Source organism: Periplaneta americana, chromosome 3 (genome assembly GCF_040183065.1).
Source record: "Periplaneta americana isolate PAMFEO1 chromosome 3, P.americana_PAMFEO1_priV1, whole genome shotgun sequence".
Lineage (NCBI taxonomy): Eukaryota > Metazoa > Arthropoda > Insecta > Blattodea > Blattidae > Periplaneta > Periplaneta americana.
This window is the reverse complement of record NC_091119.1, coordinates 8,978,062-9,000,546: the sequence shown is the minus strand read 5'-3', so window position 1 is coordinate 9,000,546 and position 22,485 is coordinate 8,978,062. Positions and strand designations below refer to the sequence as shown.

The following is a 22,485-nucleotide window of genomic DNA, read 5'->3' as shown; positions in this document are numbered from 1 at the left end:
CGCTCGCAAGTGTCGAGGTTATATCAACGTCACTAAGGCTGTAGAGATTTGCCTCTCTTTCATAAGGACTGGTTTTTATTCTTGTGTTTGTCGTGTAATATTGTGTGGTGTGCTTGCTCCATGTTGACTGCATGATCATGGAGTTATGTTACTTGTGCAAGGGTAGTGTTGATTCAAGAAAAACCTTCCAATATAGAGCGAAAAGGGCTAATGGGTTCAATTCTTAAAGGTTAATGGTACGATGATAGTGAATAGCAGACAACAATCAACTTTAGTCTTTGTTTACAAAGTTATTTTCAGAAATTCATGAAACTTCCTTTCAGAACTCAAAAACTTGTTTCCTACATACAATATTTTACATCAGTTGAAGGAATACACAAGAATGGCGTTTTCTGTATTATTTAAATAACTTAAAAAATAACGTAGCTTCTTCCAGTTATACTTCTCTTAATTACGGAATGAACCGTGCTGTTGAAGTATCATTAAGTACATGTACAGTGACATCAAAAACTTTTTCCTTACATTTTTATTGTATCTTGTTTTTTGACTATACCAGTCTAGCATATACGGTCACGAAACTCAATATGTAATAAATATGCATCCATAGATAGTTGCTAACCACTAGGATCGCTACTATCGCCTCATTACAGACAATGCGAAATAGTACCTGCACAATCTATTGTTCTTAGCAACCTCAACAACTTAAGCTTCGTGACTGTATATACTAGACTGTGACTACACCATGCAGGCTTTGCTTAATGATAAGTTTTAGTTGCCATGGTAATATTTTACACTGCATAGATCTCAAAATCTGTGCTTCATTGGCTGGTCAAGACAATATCTTTGAAAAATATTGGAGTGCAAGAGGTCAAATTACTTTATTGTCAAACGCCTGGCATTAGAAAACAACAACAACAACACTGCATAGGTACAATCAGGACATAGTTAAAAATGCAAGGAAAAAGTTCTTGATGTCACTTTATGTACATTGACGACTCTTATTAGACAGTTTTCCAAAGTGTGGTTCCAATCTGATTCGTTATTTTCCAATGAGTAGAGCGATTAGCTCTCTCTCTTTTTCTTCTCTCTCCCCCCCCCCTCCTCCTTATTGTCCAACACCAAAAAGTTTTATTAAAGTCATTAAACTATACTATATTATTAAACATTGAGAAACAAAACGAATAGTACTGATTTCATTGTTGAATCTTGAGCATTAGATTATGTACATAACATTCTTATATGCATTTTTGCATTTTAATCAGTGGCGAAGCTCTTAAGAGGCTTTTGAGGCTTATCCTACCCAAAAAAATTATACTGAGTAACAACAGGCCTATAAGTTCGTAATAATGATTCAGCTTAACACTTGATTTCTCTCTGATCCTTACATATACTGTCGGCAGTCATTGTAGAATGGAAAATTCAGTGCGAGAGGCTTGTGGCAGAAGCCTCTAAAAGGCATGGCTACGATCTTGACTTGCAAACTTGAGGGGGGGACCGGGAAGGGAGTATCGATTCGCGACATCTCCTTACAAAATGCGGCTAGCCTAAAAATAATATGTTGCGCTATGTTGGTGTTCTGTAAATGCACTGCATTTTTTAGTGTTAGTTCAATCAAAAGTGCATGTGTGTGTGTGTGTGTTTTTTACATATTAATTTTGTATAAAATGGCTGATACTGAGAGAACATTGAAGTCATTATTTGTAGAATTAAAAAAGAAACTGTTGTAGTTGGATATATGAAACAAAATGTGCTTACAAAGATAGGAGATCAACACCACATTTACATATTAAAATAGCTGATGGAGGAAGACAAAATAGAAATTTTCATGTTATAAGAAATATCTTTGGCTAACAGGGTGCTTTGAGAGAAATAAATTGTATTGTTAGACATGTATTCTGTTTGGGGGTGAAAGTGAGTGATCATCATGTTGTTGGGTCTGTGTCACAAAAAATGTTGATAGAAAAGTCGAGAAACATCTGCTGTATAAAAAGATATAAGGTAAGCAGATTTTTTCTTCCTCCCTAATACTTGCACCTTAGCTTCGCCACTGATTTTAATTACAATTACGCTTAAAATGTAAACCTTTTATGAATATATAATACTGACATTTCTATACTGCAGAAATGTGTGACAGGTATTGTATTGTATTGTATTGTATTGTGTTGTATTGTATTGTATTGTATTTATTAACATTCCATGGTATTCATACATGCTTACAGCTAGAATATGGAACAAGTCAAAAAACTTAATTCTATTATAAAATCTTAATTTATAGTCACAGTCTAGATGAAATATATACAGACGAGATTTACAATATAGTCTACTAGTACAACACAAAGTTTTAGTATCAATTTCATGAAGTGTTATTGAATGTCATGAATTCACCTACAGAATAGAAGGCGTGAGAAATTAGATACTTCTTTAATTTGGCCCTAAATAATTTTATGTTTTGAGTTTCATTTTTTATATCGATAGGGAGGCTATTAAAAATTTTTACTGCCATATAACACACTCCTTTTTGATAGCACGATAGACTTGCCGATGGAGTATGAAAGTAATTTTTTTGACGTGTATTTATGCTATGAACTGTTGAATTAGTTACAAAGTTTTCACGATTACATACGAGGAAGATTATTAATGAAAAGATATACTGACAAGCCATGGGCATTATTTGTAGTTTTTTTAAAATAGCTCTACACGATTCCCTAGATTTGGCACCTACTATTATTCTAATTACTCTTTTTTATAATAGAAATATACTGTTACTATCTGTGGAATTTCCCCAGAATATTATTCCAAAACTCATTACCGAGTAGAAGTATGCAAAGTATATTGTTTTTAAGGTATTGATATTTACTATCTTTTGCATAGATCTAATAGCAAAACAAGCTGAATTTAGTTTGGGGGTAATTTCTTTAATATGATTTTTCCAATTTAACACATTATCGATTTTTAAGCCAAGAAATTTGGTTGTTCTTTCTAATAGGGATCTATTATGAATTATTGCGCTAGAAATTTGCGATGTTGAATTTGGACAGGATTTAAATTGAATTATGTTAGTTTTGTTACTAATTTATTGACTGAGAACCAGCCACATATTTTGAAGAGAATTTCCTCTGTTGAAGATTGCAATGTGTTGGAGTTATTGGCTGTAATTACTATACTTGTGTCATTTGCAAATAATGTGGGATGACCTACATCTTTTATTAGGGGGGCAAGATCATTTATAAACACTAGAAAAAGTAGGGGACCTAATATTGATCCTTGAGGAATTCCATGGTACACAAAAGTTGAAAAACTGTAATAGCCTTACTAAAAGTAAACTCTCAATTTGATGTTATAATAATATTATTACAGTATGTTTCAAAAACTGCATATTTGCAAATTTGTTCTAAGGAAATGCATTAGGCGAAACGAGAATTGTTCCTGACTGGGGTAAAAAGTATATGAGTAGTGAGAGGGGGTGCTTTCTTTGCAGTGGAGCGAAATTACCCCTCATCTGCCCTACAAATCACACCTATGTTAATGTTCGAATTTTTGTTCTGACAGTAGATAAGAGCGCGTTTGTAAATGAACATTAAGTATTGGATGAAATAAATCAATTAGGAGAGACTTGAATTCTGACTAATCATAATACTATGCAAATCAAGATTTTCAGGTATAACTCCCTGTAAAGTTGATTTGAATAATTTCGAGGGAAAAATTGTTCCGGAGCCGGGTATCGAACCCGGGACCTTTGGTTTAACGTACCAACGCTCTACCACTGAGCTACTCGGGAACTCTAACCGACACCGATCCAATTTTTCCCTCTATATCCACAGACCTCAAAGTGGGCTGACAACCGTCAAGCAACCAACTTCGAGTGCACACTAACTCCGTGTGACTTAAATTGTGGTTTTCTGTTAACGAACAGTGACGTGTATTATGCAAATCAAGATTTTCAGGTATAACTCCCTGTAAAGTTGATTTGAATAATTTCGAGGGAAAAATTGTTCCGGAGCCGGGTATCGAACCCGGGACCTTTGGTTTAATGTACCAACGCTCTACCACTGAGGTGCACTCGAAGTTGGTTGCTTGATGGTTGTCAGCCCACTTTGAGGTCTGTGGATATAGAGGGAAAAATTGGATCGGTGTCGGTTAGAGTTCCCGAGTAGCTCAGTGGTAGAGCGTTGGTACGTTAAACCAAAGGTCCCGGGTTCGATACCCGGCTCCGGAACAATTTTTCCCTCGAAATTATTCAAATCATAATACTGTAAAATAGGGTGAATAAGGGCGAATTTTTACTATTTCTTATTTCTTTGTGACAAAGAGTAAATAATAAGATTGTTTGTGCTCTTCAAAACGAGTGAACAAATAAGCACTATTTATTATATTTACCCTTTGACAGACAGAAATAAAAAATACTAAAAATTCGTCCCTATTTACGGTTTTACTGTACCTAAGATAACTGAAGGATGAGGTTAGGTACATGGTTGGAGATAATGTTGTTGTTGTTTTCTAATGCCAGGCATTTGACAATAAAGTCATTTGACCTCTTGCACTCCAGTATTTTTCAAAGATATTATCATGACCAGCCACTGAAGCACAGATTTTGGAGATAATGTGTTAGTATCTATTTTCATAGATTTCGAAGAGAAAGAGATACTAATAATATTCAATTTTAACTGTTTTAAATACCTACCAAAAATAGTTTGGTTTAATAATCAAATCAATCTCCTTAATGTATCCAGCTGTTTGCTGACAACATAAAGTCCACTATAGTCCACTTTAGTCTTTTCAGTTGTTGTTTTTCACGAGAAATGAGGGGTATTTTGATTGGTGTTCATTATAGATGCCTGTTGCTAGTAGCCATAGGTGGGGTGTAGTCAATGTATACTGCAGGGCTGTGTCTTCTGCAACTGGTACTGATGATTTTAATTTACTTCTTTTGTGGTTTATGGATGGACAGTATAGAAGAATGTGTTCCGGATCTTCTTCATGATTATTATTATTATTTTTTTTTTATCCAATTTAATAAACCCTATTTCACCCTGAGGTATATTAGGGTTGTAGTTGGCATCAAAATATATTTTATAAGTAACAAACAATAATAAAATTATAATACAAAATTGTGGTCAAGGTTACAATTCACATGAATTTTGTACAAGAATGCACCTTAATGAAAGAATGGATCATTTCATAAAGCCTCAAGGCATGTCTCTATATTTATATGTAATGGTTATAGGAAGAAATATTTTTATGTACATATATATAAAATAGCTATTGAACATGTTATTTTAGAAGCAATAAATAGCTATACTAAGAGATGGCTTAAAATTTAAGAATTAAATACATTATTTAGTAACAACAATTGGCAATAATCAGGTATTACAAGAAATGGCTCAAAATTAGAAATCAAATGCATAATTAAAATAAAAATTAAAACCAATAGTACAATATTATAATATGTGAAATTGAAGACTTACAGTTTCATTATAGTTGATTAAAACTAATACGATTTTTTTTTCCCGGAATAATTTAACATTTCATGATTATTACACCACAGACAAGTAGGATTATCAGAAATGTGAAATCGGTGTAGGTACAATTGAGTGACGATGTGACCTGTTCTGGCTCTTGTTAAAAATGTTTGAACATGTCTGGGCAAGTTTTTGTACATTTCCAGGTCATGGTCCATGGTTTAATAATGAAAGGCAATAAATAATATTGACTAAGAAATAATTTGCAAAACCATTTGCACCAAAGTGTAAGATTAACTTAAGTTATTGTAGGTTATTGTAGTTTTTACTTGTTTTGACTGGTTGACTGGTCATGCATATGATAATAGTACATTATGCAACGAGCCTATAATGATAGTAATTAAGACGCAAGGATGTTTATGAAACGAGCGCAAGCGAGTTTCATAATTTTCATACGAGCGTCTTAATTACCATTATAGGCAAGTTTCATACGACTTCTTATGCTCGACCATATTTCTAACTTGAAATTATTCGTAAGTATTCTTGTTATTGTTATGTGAGTGAGTGCAATAGCCTACCTCATGAATTGTAAGAAGTGCGCAGACGCGAAAGTATTGATTTTTTCCGGGAAACGAATATCGACGACCTTGATAATAGTAAGGTAAACATTAGCCTTGATATAACCTTGAAATTGAATTCGACATTGAAAAACGAGATGACAAATTGAATTTATTTGAATATTATTTACAATTAACGCTAATTATTATAGTAACAGAACATAACCTTCTGCGACAGTATTGGATTTCCAGCCTCCGTGACCTTTCGATAGTTGTCTTTTGATTGCATATCCGAGAATAATCGAAAACCTGAACTTTAATGAATAGGTGTACTTTAATGACATGCATTAAAGGACTGCTACCAGGTGTATAATTACTACATTTCGGCATGGTCTAGCATAAAATATAATAAAACTGTTTGTTTAATTTCTTTCTGTAGTACTTTTACGAGGGGGATCCAGGAAATAACGACCGTTCGCGCATACTCGCCGTGCAGCTGACTCCCCTTCCTTATTTGAAGGTCAACAGGCTTCCTTAACATGTGTCCTCATAATGTTGTGAGTACTGGTTGCAACAAGTCGCCATTGTGCATTTTGTGTTACTTCAAAATGAACGACGTGATTGATAATCCCGCCGACTGTGAGGTGAGGAGTGTGATTCGATTTTTGAATGCCCGACATTTGAAACCCGCAGAAATTTACCGGAAATTGAAAGAAGTTTATGGTGATACTGTAATGAATGAAAGAAATGTGAGAAAATGGTGCGAAATGTTCAACAATGGGCGAACAAATGTCCACGATGAAACTCGACCCGGACGCCCATCACTCATCACAGAAGACATGAAGACTAAAGTGAACGACAGAATCTTGCAAGACAGGCGCACAGCACTCGACGAATTGCATATTGTCTTTCCTGACATTTCTCGTTCTTTGCTTCGTGAAACTGTGTCGCAACATCTTGGCTACCATAAAATCTGTGCACGATGGGTTCCACGGCAACTGAGTGACCAACACAAAACTCAGAGAATGCCCTCAGCATTGACATTCTTGATGCGATATCACACAGATGGAGACGCCTTTCTTGATCAAATTGTGACTGGTGATGAGACCTGGGTGTCTCACAACAAGCGCCAATCACGTCAGTGGCATCATCCCTCATCACCCAAGAAACCGAGAAAATTCAAAGAGATTCTCTCAACACAAAAAGTCATGGCTACTGTCTTTTGGGATCGCAAAGGTGTTCTTTTGCTGGATTTCATGCCAAAAGGCACTACGATCAATGCAAATCGTTATTGTGAGACTTTACGAAAACTACGGCGAGCCATCCAAAATAAGAGGCGAGGAATGCTTTCGAGAGGAGTTGTGCTTCTTCACGACAACGCCCGCCCGCACACTGCTGCTTCAACTCGAGAATTGCTGGATCAATTCGGTTGGGAAATCTTTGATCATCCGCCCTATAGTCCAGGCCTTGCTCCTAGCGATTTTCACCTTTTCACTAAGCTGAAAGACTTTCTGGGTGGTACGCGTTTTGGAAGTGATGAAGAGTTGAAGAAGACAGTGAACACCTGGCTTAATGAACTGGCGGCAGAGGAGTATAACACGGGAATTCTAAAGCTAGTGAACAGATACGACAAATGTTTAAATGTAGGTGGTGATTATGTAGAGAAGTAAAGGAAGCTTCAGTTATGTAACAGACTTTGTTTTTTCAAATAAATATACTTTTTTTTTAATTATTACAACAAAACGGTCGTTATTTCCTGGATCCCCCTTGTATGTAGTAAAATGGTTTACCTAATTATTTTGTAAAAGTGTGTAACAATCTCAATTTTATTTCCCCCTTTCATTCTTTTTTTCTCTATTCACTTATCACTGAATTACATCATACACACTTCGATTTTTTTCTCGTTGTAAATTTTTGAATGGCTAGATTGTTGTTAATGAAATTCGTTGCACATATAGCTACAAATAAGTTGAATGATATTTCTTTTCAGCCTGGCTATGCCCATGGTTTAGGCTCTCTTCATTTCCCAAATGGTTCATCACCCGTGGTGTCACGCACCTGTGTCTATACCGGCAACAATCTTGCAGAAAGTCGCTCGCCAGCACTGCCATTGTGTTGTTATCACAACCATCTATACATGGAACGAGCAGAGGTACTAAGGGAACGTCTTCATACTACAGGAATACGCCTGCATTTGTTTACAGAGGGTATGTTGTACATCCTACACATTTCATTCAAGTTGGAAAATTACTCTTTATTAGGCATTTAGAATTGCATTGTGGCTCATTTGAAACTAGATAAGCACAATATTTCAGCAGTCTGATATAAGAACTTGTGAAAGTTAATCCTGTTTATATTTAAACTAGTGGCTTGTGCAGCAAATGCTGCAAACTAAGTTCATTAGACGTTCAAATAAACATTTTTCAGATTTATTTTCATTGAAGAATACCAGACATTCTGAAAGTTATTTGCTTCCATAACAATGAAAGATACTCTCTCTCGAGCCAATACTGAAGAGAACCACGCATATAAATATCTACACCACACCGCCATTAAATATATGAAAAAGACCCAACCCCACTTGATTAATAACTATAAAAATATTTGATTTTTAATAATATTATTATCTTACGTAAGTTTTATAGCTTTCAGTAACATATACTATATATACTATATAGCCGCCACTCAGTAAAATATAGAAATCAAAATCTAATTTAAGATATTCTCTACATCTACTTATATAACCCCAAAACGTTTCACTTCCATATCATCAATATAGCATTAATATGTATAATTAATGAAATATAGTCACATCATGGCATTAACTACAATAATATTTCATTTCTAATGGTAATAATGTCATCAAACAACCTCAAGTTTTGTAGTTTTTAATATCCAATGCACAGCTGTACCCAGAAAATTACACACCACAGAATCGAACCTGTAAATTACCGTGTTTTTAGTAAATTAAGTTTTTGATAACCAACTTAATTTGAGCTCTAAATATGTCAGCATTCTTGCAGATCATGGCCTTCGCGTAATATTGTTTACTGTAGTATGTGTTTTGTTTTATTCTGAAATGCAACACGGCCAACTTGATGCTCGTTTCGCTTCTCCTTTACAAAACAGCGAAGAAATATCAAGTCGGCCGTGAATGCTATTAGCTAGTTCTCAAAACTGACGACAGATGGATTTTGGGAAATAGGAAAATTATGTTTAAAAATTGACATTTCACTGAAAACTACTATTTTTCCGAAAAACTTTGAGTTCCAAGCTTCAAAATGAGGGGTCATTTATTAAAATCCGTCCAGCCGTTTTCCCGCAATTTCCATTACCAGTTCAAATTATATATATAGATAATTGATTAAATGGCGATCTTACTTGTGTTAATTATGTAAGCATGTGTGGTTTACAGCTGTTTCGGTGTTACTTGACACCATCCTCAGAGCCTATTAGATCTCGGCGCTATCTAATCACCCCACACAACAAAAAACATGCTGCATTCAGGACAATGGTACACAGATTACTCAACATACTCATGAGCCAACAACACTACAATGAAGAAGTGAACACAATCAAATACATAGCACAAGAAAATGGTTACAACCCAAACATAATAGACAACATCATAAGGAAGACAAAACAAAAACACAAAAACACAACACAAACACAAGAAATACATCACACTAACATACGAAAACAAAAACACACACAAGATCGCATCCTCATTCAGAAAACAGAAATACAACATAGCATACAGAACAGAAAACACACTACAAAGACATCTCAACACACAAACAACACAAACAAATAAATACAACCACACAGGCGTATACAAACTCACATGCAATAGTTGCGACAGTTTCTACATTGGACAGACAAGCAGATCATTCCAAACTCGATACAAAGAACACATTAAAGCAATAACCAGAGGACACAATACATCTACATATGCCGAACACATAACTAATGCTAACCACACATACAATAACATAAATACAGAAGTGGAAATCCTACACATACAACCCAAAAACCAAAAACTCAACACACTAGAACAATATGAAATATACAGACACACTAAAACACACCCTAATCAAATTCTCAACACACAGATCAATTTCAGAACACACACACTATTTGACACAACTCTTCATCACACGAACGCACCCACACAACAGGCAGCGAAGTTGAAATGGCGCCGAGATCTAGTAGGCTCTGAGGATGGTGTCAAGTAACACTGAAACAGCTGTAAGCCACACATGCTTACATAATTAACACGAGTAAGATCGCCATTTAATCAATTATTTATATTCAAGTGTTAAAAGTAATGTACGAAAGATTCAATATGTTTATATTTGTTCATCCAAAATCTGTGTCTGCATTGACAGTCAAACAATATTATTACAATAGGAAAAACTTAATTACACATGCAGTTTTGTTGTTAGATAATCATCAAGAGTATGCACTATTAACTAAGCTGTTAGTACCTCTCAGATTTACACTATTATCTGTGCTTTCGAACTGGCAGCTCAAGGTCAAGCAATGGACTGCATTTGTCACGTGTGTTTACCCCATTCCTGGACCATTCTCCTCAACTAAAGTCAGCTGGAATTTATCAGTGTTTCAGTTCACAGTTTTCAGTTCAGTGACTCGTGCGTGGTTTATACTTTTGTACGTTTGTATGTGACCTTGATCCACCAGTTTGAAATGCACAGATAATAGTATCTGGGAAGAACGAAAAATATTTAAGAGATTGTTTTTTTAATGTAGTTCTATTTATCTTGTCAAGTCACTTTTTCATAATGATGAATAATGATCAAATGATAAACTAAGTTACAGTATAACTGGTTTGCCAGATTTTCAAATTGAAAATAGGGAGATTTTGGAAATAATTGCCAAAATCGTTCCATAAAGACGTTATCGACATGTTTTACTTTTAGCAGGATGTCATATCTATATATATATATATATATATATATATATATATATATATAATTTGAACTGGTAATGGAAATTACGGGAAAACGGCTGAACGGATTTTAATAAATGACCCCTCATTTTGAAGCTTGGAACTCAAAGTTTTTCAGAAAAATAGTCGTTTTCAGTGAAATGTCAATTTTCCTAGATCATTTTCCTATCTTCCAAAATCTATCTTTCGTCAGTTTTGAGAACTAATTAAGTACATTTCAGAATAAAACAAAACACACACACTACAACAGCAGTATTACACGAAGGCCATGCATGGCCTACAGGATTGCTGACATAGGCTATTTAGAGCAAATCAGAGCGAATTCTGTGACATCATAATGACAACAATATGTCTATCTTCATTTGTGTAATTTTTTTAACGTCTCTATAATTGGTTAAAACTTTTAAGACTTTAAAAACAAGTCACTAATATACATGTTAATGATATAGCCTATTGATGATATGAAACTCAAATCTTTTGGGGTTATATAAATAGACGTAGAGAATATCTATGTCTATTGTTCGAAAGCATGGCAAATCTGACATTTTCTTAACTCTCACCTACAATCGACAATGACCTGAAATAGCTACTACTGCTTTACTCCCACATGAAAAATCCACTGATCATCCTGACATTGTTATTTGCGTTTTCGCTTTCAAACTCAAAAACTGAAGATGGATAGATTCAAGAAAAAGTATTTGGCATTAAAAAACCATTCAGAGAATATGTTTCATTATTATGGAAGCAAATAACTTTTCAAATGACTGGTAGGCCTATTCTTCATTGAAAATAAATCTGAAAAAATTTTATTTTAACTTTTAATTAATTTAGTTTGCAGCATTTGCTGCACAAGCCGCTAGTATGGTATAATCAGTGCTTTCTTTCTGTCGAAATGCGCCAGAATGGCATTCCAGCACCTTTTTGTTGTATTTTTCATAATGGAACCGAAAAATATGTCAGAAATTATTATGTTTTTAACTTAATTTTTCTTTGACTCCGCCTAAGTCATGAAACTCTTAAAGTTTGATGAAAAGGAGGTTAAAACGACAAAATTCTTGTGCACTGGACAGTGATCATCTCTCTGTCCGCTTTATATTCTACACAGAGTTCCACCACCTTTTTCTCCAGAAGAAAAACACCGAGTATAACTGTACGCAAAAGTCATTTAAAATTAATCTCATTGCACTATTAATACTTATCATTTACTTTGTATTCATTCAGAAACAATTGAAATTTCCCTTAATAAAACAGGTTGAGAATTTGTCACTGTAGATTACACTTAAAAATATGTAATTAGAATAACTTTCATAGCATCATAGCACTATTCATATTTACTATTTAAATAAATAAATTACGGTAGAAAATATTGTTAAATACGCGAGACTTGCGAAATGTGGGTAAAATACAGGAGACCTGACAACCCTAATTATAACTCATACAGTGTATTACTCAAGTCAGAATTGCCAGGTTTTTAAACAAAAGAAAATAAGGGAGATTTAAAAAATGATTAAGATACTCTCTTGTGTCTACTTATATAACTCCAAAAGGATCACTTTCATATCATCAGTAACAGCATTAATATAATATCGTTCGAGACAAATACACCATGGCATTAACTTTAATATTGCATTTTTAATGGTAACAGTGTCATCAAACTTTCTTAAGTTTTATAGTTTTTAATAACTAATACATAGCTGTAATCAGAAAATTACAGAGCAGTGAATCATTCATGACTATAACCTTCATGAGTTTTTAAGTTTTTAATATCCAATATAGAGACATTCTCAGAAAATTACACAAATGAAGATCGACTTATTGGCAATATGGTGTCATAGAATCTGAGCTGTAAATATGTTGGCAATCCTGCAGGTCATGGCCTTCATTATAATGTTTAGTTTAGAGTGCGTTTTATCTTCTGAAAATCCATTAGTTCTTAAAACTAGTGATAGATAGTTTTTAGAAAATATGAAAATTGATGTTTCACTGAAAAGTACTATTTTTTCCTAACCTTGGATGCTAAACTTTAAAATGAGAGGTTATTCGTTAAAATCCGTTCAGCCATTTTCCCATAATTATGCTGTGCCTCAAAGCTCAAGTCCATATTAAACACTAGGGAGCTTTGGAAATGTATGCTTGAAACATGGCCTTCTTCATAGACTATTTTTCTAAAAACCATGACATCACAGTACAGAACTGAATTAAGAAGGCAGAGTTCTAATGCAATTTCATTACGAGTTATGTGGAAAAGATAAGGGCTTAATATATTACAATAATGTTTAAAACATTATACAGAAGACACTAACAATGTCAGTGTTCAAAGTTAACGTGTTATTCTACATTATATTTACATTATTTCACTTCCAAAGCATTTTTAGATTTCATAACCCCAATTGCTGATGAGATATCCATGTTTGTTTAGTGAACAAGTCAGCAATCAAACAAGCATTTTCGTTTACTAGCTACTACGGACTTGATTGCTATGGACTAAGTAGGTTTGGTTCATAACTTCTGACGTCACATCCGGCTATTTAGTCCAACAATCTAGTTCACTTGAGCTGAAAATATAGCTTTGAGACACGGCCTTACTTTTATCAGTTCAAATTATATATAGAAGTTCTACATTCTACCACAGTCTAATATATACAGTCACGAAGCTCAGTACTTACTAAATATGCAAACATAGATAGTTGCTCACCATCAGGATCGCTACTATCGCCTCATCACAGACCCTTTCCCCAGCAAACGATAAAATGTATTGTACTTTTGATATCGTATTCTTTTGAAAAAATTAACACCTTCCTTCCACTATTGAAATGTGAAATACATAAGGTTTAAATATTATTTTTATAAAGTACCGGTATTATATTTTATAAACTCACCATCCTGGATCTTTCGGAAGAAGGATAACTCTGACCTCTTTTTCTTACAATATTTATAGTACCACAAACGTCTCCTTGTCCCATATTATTATTCAAATTATTGAATTTAGCCATTTACAGTTATTACAACTGATAACGAACATTCACAGTTTACACAACTTTTCACAACAAAGCGAAATATGGCACAGTGAATGCCTATTTGATCTAGACCAGGCCGTAATGTATGTTCGGGTTTTCTATTTCAGTGTATGGAGCTCAGTGAAATATTATATTATAACTTTATTACGTATCATTGCTAAGTTTTATTTAGTGTAATGTGTCCATAAGTTCCGTTTACTTCTTGTTGCATAATATGTTGCAGAAATAATTACAAAACTGTTATTTTAATGTGAAGAGAAATTTACATGTTAACATAATCTGTTTGCATCAACATTTTAAGTTTAGAATGGAAGCTATTTTGAGATTCAATAAAAACGAATTTATATTGTGATTTTAATTTAGCACATCTATCTTCCTTAATTGTAGACAGAAAATTTACCATACCACTCATATCAAATTAGTGTACGTAAGATTGTGTTACTTTGCTCTTAGGTAGTAGATAAATACAATAATTCAGTACTCAATTGTAGTATTAAAATACAGTCAAATAGAATGTGATGGGTGTCATACATGACATTATTTTTAATTATAATGTATAATTGCGAATATAGGAATATAAGTTAAATATAGTAAACATAACCTATAATTTCCATATGACATAACATTCATATGTAGGAGCAGGGCATTGGAGACCACTAAAATTAGACAAAGGGGCAACTGGTACAGTAAACATAACCTATAATTTCAACATGTCTAAATATTCGTGCGGTGCAACTGAAAATTATTGAATCATGCATGAATGAATGTACAAGAATTTCGCAATATTCAATCGAAATAAAGGGAGGTATTACACATACGAACACCAAAAATAATATTACACCTTAACTCGCAAGGAATTATGTCTGAAGTGTCTCATAATCATTGTTTTAAATTTTATTAATGCAATTACACTACATTTTAGAGGAATATGTTACTCTTTATGCATTCCAATTAATTTATATGGTTGAAACACCGCCCTTCGTGATTGGGTTAAGCGAGTCACATGGTCTGCCTTATGGCCTGTATTAGATCATGATGGCAGTGACACAGTCTATTGTTCCTAGTACTCACAGCGCCCCAAGCGGCTAGCAACTATCGCGAGAAATGCAACTCGTTGGCAAAAAATCATCCCAGGCTTCGTGACTGTATATAGTAGACTGTGATTCTACTCTACACCTTAGGTCAGACTAAAATAATGTGAAGGGCCTCAGTACATGTGACAGTAAATTTTGTTATAACTTGTTCGTATTGCATTACAATTTCATTATTAATATTGTGCATTTTAAGTTGTGGGTTGTGACACAGGTTCACCTCGTCTGCACGAGCCTCGCAAGCAGAGTCTTAGCCGTGAGGTTCTGTTTGGGGACACTTGTCAGGATGTGGCTACAGCACTTGGAGCGCCATCACGCGTGTTCTACAAGTCGGAGGATAAGATGAAGATACACAGTCCCAACGCCCATCGCCGTGTTGCAGCACGGAGATCTGATTTCTTCTATAACTACTTCACCCTTGGCATGGTGAGTACATGTGCCACATTTTAAGTTTCTTTTCTCTAATTGTTTTAACTAGCCAAGCATAATGGACTCAACAGAAGAATGGGGTCTTGGGCAATACAACTTTGAGGATTAAACCTTCAGCATAGGAGAAATTCATTCTCAACACAAAACTTCATACACAGTCTAGTTCTCTTTATCTTATGACACTTGAAGTCAGCGGCGGATTTTCAGGGGAGGCAAGGGAGGCCATGCCTCCCCTAATATTTTACCAGAACACAATATGGCAGTAATAATTCCACCTGAATTAAGATTTCAGATAAGTTACAACAAATAACAAACATTTTTCCTTTTACGAGGGGGATCCAGGAAATAACGACCGTTTTGTTGTAATAATAAAAAAAAAAAAATATTTATTTGAAAAAACAAAGTCTGTTACATAACTGAAGCTTCCTTTACTTCTCTACATAATCACCACCTACATTTAAACATTTGTCGTATCTGTTCACTAGCTTTAGAATTCCCGTGTTATACTCCTCTGCTGCCAGTTCATTAAGCCAGGTGTTCACTGTCCTCTTCAACTCTTCATCACTTCCAAAACGCGTACCACCCAGAAAGTGTTTCAGCTTAGTGAAAAAGTGAAAATCGCTAGGAGCAAGGTCTGGACTATAGGGCGGATGATCAAAGATTTCCCAACCGAATTGATCCAGCAATTCTCGAGTTGAAGCAGCAGTGTGCGGGCGGGTGTTGTCGTGAAGAAGCACAACTCCTCTCGAAAGCATTCTTCGCCTCTTGTTTTGGATGGCTCGCCGTAGTTTTCGTAAAGTCTCACAATAATGATTTGTATTGATCGTAGTGCCTTTTGGCATGAAATCCAGCAAAAGAACACCTTTGCGATCCCATAAGACAGTAGCCATGACTTTTTGTGTTGAGAGAGTCTGTTTGAATTTTCTCGGTTTCTTGGGTGATGAGGGATGATGCCACTGACGTGATTGGCGCTTGTTGTGAGACACCCAGGTCTCATCACCAGTCACAATTTGATCAAGAAAGGCGTCTCCATCTGTGTGATATCGCATCAAGAATGTCAATGCTGAGGCCATTCTCTGAATTTTGTGTTGGTCACTCAGTTGCTGTGGAACCCATCGTGCACAGATTTTGTGGTAGCCAAGATGTTGCGACACAATTTCACCAAGCAAAGAACGAGAAATGTCAGGAAAGGCAATATGCAATTCGTCGAGTGATGTGCGCCTGTCTTGCAAGATTCTGTCGTTTACTTTAGTCTTCTGTGATGAGTGATGGGCGTCCGGTTCGAGTTTCATCGTGGACATTTGTTCGCCCATTGTTGAACATTTCGCACCATTTTCTCACATTTCTTTCATTCATTACAGTATCACCATACACTTCTTTCAATTGCCGGTAAATTTCTGCAGGTTTCAAATGTCGGGCATTCAAAAATCGAATCACACTCCTCACCTCACAGTCGGCGGGATTATCAATCACGTCGTTCATTTTGAAGTAACACAAAATGCACAATGGCGACTTGTTGCAACCAGTACTCACAACATTATGAGAACACATGTTAAGGAAGCCAGTTGACCTTCAAACAAGGAAGGGGAGTCAGCTGCGCGGCTGGTATGCGCGAACGGTCGTTATTTCCTGGATCCCCCTTGTATATTAATTTTACTATTCACTACGATTAAGATGTAAGTTACGTAAAGTCGACCATATTCAGTTAGTGATGCTCGCTCGATATACTGTAGATAGTACAAATACTTCGTACTGAAAAACAATAGATAGCGCTGTAACCTGTATAGTCGACATCTAGCAGCCTGCAATGTCTATGCGAGAGCGGGAGAGAGGAGTCCGCTACGTCATTCTGCTCCCCGGTATCCAGCAGTTCAACCAATAAGATAGCTGGTTAGAAGAGTGTTTAAACTTGACTAGAACGTGCGATGGGAGCCGAATTTGGAGACGTCCTACCCACTGCTGACAACTGTACTGCATAGTCACGGCTGGTTTCGGCTGTATTGGGAAGCTCTCTCTCTTTCTCTCTTCTTGGTTTTAGAAAACTGAGTCACGTGTTGTTAGTTTTCTCTCCCTGAGTAAAAGTTTTCTTTTATGTTGTTAGATTTTTCTCTTGTTTGCGGGTGTTCCTGTTATTTTATTCTTTTGTGTTATGAGATATATTTATTTATACAGTATTTTAAATATATCGAGAGTTTAGAAACAAATGCAGATTTGTCTCTAGCTTCTTCTAGTAGCAGTTATTCAGTATGTTGTGACCTATTTGATCGGTTTGCAAAGAAAGAAGAACGTCGAGTTAATTTGATGTAAAATTAGGCTATGTAATAGTAATGAGCAAGCCCCAGATTCTTATGTTCGAATCAATTTTGTTTCTATCTCGTTAGTCTCGAAATATTGCTTTTCTTGTTCGTTTTATGTAACAAAGCGTAACATTCTTAAATCCAATATGACCTAAAAAGACCTAATTTGTAGGTTAGGACTTAAAGTGTCCTATAGAGAGGCAATCTTTACCAAGCCGTTGTAATATATTAATAGTATGTTGTTTATTTTTATTTTTTTCCCGTAAAATCATATACATTCCTAAACATAAGATTTAAAATCCTAAAACATAAACTGGAAAACCTAATTTTAGTTTCTTAAAACCTATAAATTCTGTGCTTGGTAATGAGGTACGTCACAGGCCTTACATTTTTATATTCTCATCAGTCACGTCTTGGCCTCCTCAACTTTCAAACCCACCGTCCGCTACTGCTTGAAGAGGAACAGTAATACAATGTAACAATATTTGCAACTGATTGTCCTTTTTCCATTGCTGGTGGAGATGGAGGGTGAAGCATACACATACAGTTTCGAGGGTTGGATCTGCCTTTGCCTTAAAGTGAAACATAGGGTAAGATAATTAATATTAAAAAATGCTCACACATTACCTTCACTCGTAATACTAACTCTCTGGATTACATGTATAGCATAAATAACACAAAATTAGAAAGGGTCACTTCAGTAAATGATTTAGGAGTGGTAATCTGTCATGACCTATCCTTTTTAACACATATAAAAGCAATTGCGAATAGAGTCTTCAAACTGGCAGGTTTCATCTACAGGAACTCAAAAGATTTCAGGAATGTTGAAACTGTCTTAAAAATAGCCTATATAATAGTTTAATACGAAGTAAATTAGAGTACGCATCTATAGTTTGGAACCCTCACTCGCACTCGGTCATTCTAGAGAGAGTACAGAATAAAATCCTAAAACTGCTATATATGAAAAAACATTCATGTTACAACATATTCCAATCTTATGAATGCATGCTGGTTGAATTTAATGTACCATCTCTCAGTAGTCGCAGGATAAGAGCACAACAAATGTATTTGTTCGAAACCATAAATGGCTTAATAGACAACCCTGATCTTCTACAGCTAATTAGTTTCAATATTGGTAAATTAAATTTGAGAAAGCGATCTCTCTTTTATTTACAGACAACAAAAACACTATCTCATAAAATGTCTCCACTTTTATTAATGCTTCGGACTTACAATCATCTATCAAATAAACAGGATTTAGATTTTTCGTTATCGTACAATATGTACAAGAAAAAGTTATCTAAAGCATTACTTGAAACACATGTTCTGTGTTGGTGAGTTTTTTTAATAAATGAATTGAGCCTATTGGGCCTGCTGTGTAGTGCTGTATATTGAATTTATTAACATGGTGTTGTGTTTGCCCTGCAATTTGCCAATTATAGCTATGCCTACATTTTGCATTTTTGGCTGTGATGTCTGTACTTGGCTCTTTTTGATTTGTTTTTATTTGGTATTTTTTCATTTATATCTGCATCTGTCTTTTTTTATTTGGGTGGTATGTATTTGTTTTTTTTTCTTCTCTTTTCCATTTTTAATTTGTTTACACTTGTATCTGTTTTACCTCTTTTTTCGTGTTGTATGCAATTCTATGTTTTTTTTATCTGTACTGTCTATTATAATTGGGGCTTTGCCCTCTTATGGACATAAATAGTTAAATAAATAAATAAAAAAGGTATCGTATTCATTGAAAGGCCAAATCTGTGTGACTATTGACTGGGAGCAGAAGTCAGGAAATGAACTGGAACCGTATGAGAATTCCAAGGGAGAAGTTATATTGTATGAGGGAGGAATTATAAATTAAAATGAAACTGAAGATATATATGGAAAAGATGGAACATTAAAACAAATGTAAACACAAGTACAAAATGAACATTTCCACTTTACTTTGTTGTAATATCTTTATTCATCCATAAACATAGTTTCACTTTGAATTCATATATTACATCAATTGTTAATTCTGCTTGGATTTATTATAAGAAGTTCAAAACTGTTTAATAATCCTGACTCTACTATACAACAATTTAGTTAGAAGTTAATTAGAATATGCCTCAATCATATCGTCGCCTTAATGCAAGAACTAGGTAACTCGAAATTTGCGTTTTTTAGTTACCTCTTTTATAGCATAGCAAAAATCGCACAAAATGTAATCAGGATCTAGGTAAATGATCGAACGATACCAGCGACATCTATTTTCCAATATAACAAATAGGTAAAAGAAAACGAGACATATTCCTTAGTGCAATAAATAAGTAAATAGGCAATGTCACAAAATATGAAAAATCAAGTTACCTAGTTCTTGCATTCAGGCGACGATATGGACCAATGCATAAAGATCAACAACATGTAATTGAAATTATTCAGAATACATTTGTAAGACATTATTATGTATTTTAAATCATATAAAAATTCTTGCTGTATTCGGACATCAACACTGCAGCTAATATCAGTGTTTAATATGAAACTCCCCCAACATAGGATATCAGTATGCACAATTTTATTTCTCAGGAGAATACTCACAAACAAAATCGATTCTTCAGATATATTGAAATTAATTCCCTTTTATTCCCCATTCTTCAAGTGAAGTAAAAAGTACTTTTCCATATTCCTAGATCAAAGACAGTCAGTCATAAAAATTCACTCCTAATCAGAATGTTGTCCCTTTATAATAATGTAATGGAATGGAGAAAAATTCTCTCCGGCGCCAGGATTTGAACCCGGGTTTTCAGCTCTACGTGCTGATGCTTTATCCACTAAGCCACACCAGATACAACCCCGATGCCGGTTAGAATCGTCTCAGATTAAGCTCCAACCCTTGGGTTCCCTCTGAAAACCCGGGTTCAAATCCCGGCGCCGGAGAGAATTTTTCTCCGTTCCATTACTCTTTCATCGTATGATAACGCAGAATATCTGCATGGAAATATCATATGTACTTCGGTACAATAAAATAACCTTTATAATAAGTTAAATAATCAGAATGATATTGATTTATTTTCGGGAACAGATGATATATTTAAGAAACACATTTATGCAAATTTCGTTAATTAAGAAGCTGCTTCTCTGTCTCTCTCATTATATTCAGATTATTCAGTTTACTCATTGTATATGTTATAATACTCTGCTGAAAATATAAATTTGTTTTACATTGTTAACTATTCTCTTCTTTTTTCTGGTACAATAAAAATGTTAAGAAAGTGCTTTTATGGGCAGTAATGCCTGCATACTTTCAAATAAATAAATATACTACAGAATAGTCTTTTGTGCCAATAAAAATGATAGATTAGCAAAGTGTAGTAGCAGTGTAGCATAATAGTGAGCTATGGCTTGGGATCAGTAAGTACTGGAGTGCGATTTCTGATGAATGGAAATGATATTTTATACCTTAAGGGGAGAGAAAGGTATTTTTTGGTGAAAAATGAGTAAATTTTCAAAAAAAAAATCCTTAAAATACTTTGTGATATGTGTGGAATACATAGCATAGCATTTTGTGGGTATTTGTGCACTTGTCGGGTGTTGAGACACCATTTTTAGACTTCCTGCGTTATGGATTTTTAAATCACTCGCCCCCTTTTATTGTTGTTTCCGGTAAATTAAATTTTCAAAAACAATTTTTTTTCTTTAAAATACTCTTTGATATGTGTGGAATGCATTGCATAACATTTTGTGGGTATTTGTGCCCCTACCAGATGTTGAGACGGCATTTTTAAACTTCCTGCGCTATGGATTTTTAAATCACACACCACCTTTGATCGGTTTTCGGTAACTTCATTTTTTTGCTACATTGCCAGACAAAAATGGATATAATTTCGGAACTATTAAAGATACATGCATGAAATTTAGAACACACATTCTTTAGACTATTAGGAAACTTTTCTCTAACAGAATTTTGTTACTTGATTTCATTTTAAAAATACGTCCGTTTGTTTGCAAAAAAAAAAATAAATAAATAAAAAGAAGTGTTATAAAATTTTAATTGCTTGTTTTACAAACGTAGGGACTAATATTAAAATTCTGTTACAGACAGATTGTAGAGCATGCTTTTGCAAGTACATTGCAAAAAATTGTTTGAATCTATCTTTAAAAACGGTTTAGATATATCGGTTTTAGTACAATCCTGCATTGGGTATACTTTTTTCAAATCTGGACCCCCAAATAATTTTTTTCAAAATATTTATAGTTGGTTGAGTTGCTACAGCTATGAGCTCTCTACATACAAAAAAATAATATTTTAAACCAAATAGGAAAAAAGTTAAAAAAAATACCATCCTCTCCCCTTAAGAATTTTGTTATAACAACTTTCAGTCATTTTAACACCTGAAAGTTGTTATTGTAACAAAATGTTAAAAGTGTGTAATCATGATGTATGATCAAGATATTTTATAATTTAAATCAGATCAGGCCTGAAATTTATCCACCAGTACCAAAAAAGACTGAAAATACTTGGGGACAATGATTTTCAGTAGAATCCAAACTATCTTGACGACGTAAAAGACTGCTGAGAAAACTTTTGAGAACATAGGACCACATGGACTACAACAAAAAAGAAAAGAAGATAAAGAGAGTGAGATGTAATAATTTCTTACTCTTTACTCTATCCCCATTAATTTCA

The 22,485-nt window shown here is 34.5% G+C and overlaps 1 protein-coding gene across 1 annotated transcript in view; it reads left to right on the top strand.

Annotated features, from left to right (window-relative positions):
• Positions 1–22,485, top strand: part of LOC138695784 (PHAF1 protein CG7083) — a 37,287-nt gene that overhangs the window by 5,232 nt on the left and 9,570 nt on the right. The window contains exons 6-7 of the mRNA XM_069819979.1: positions 8,007–8,223; positions 15,308–15,519. Of these exons, the coding sequence (XP_069676080.1) occupies positions 8,007–8,223; positions 15,308–15,519 (429 nt within the window). The remainder of the gene's footprint in view (positions 1–8,006; positions 8,224–15,307; positions 15,520–22,485) is intronic.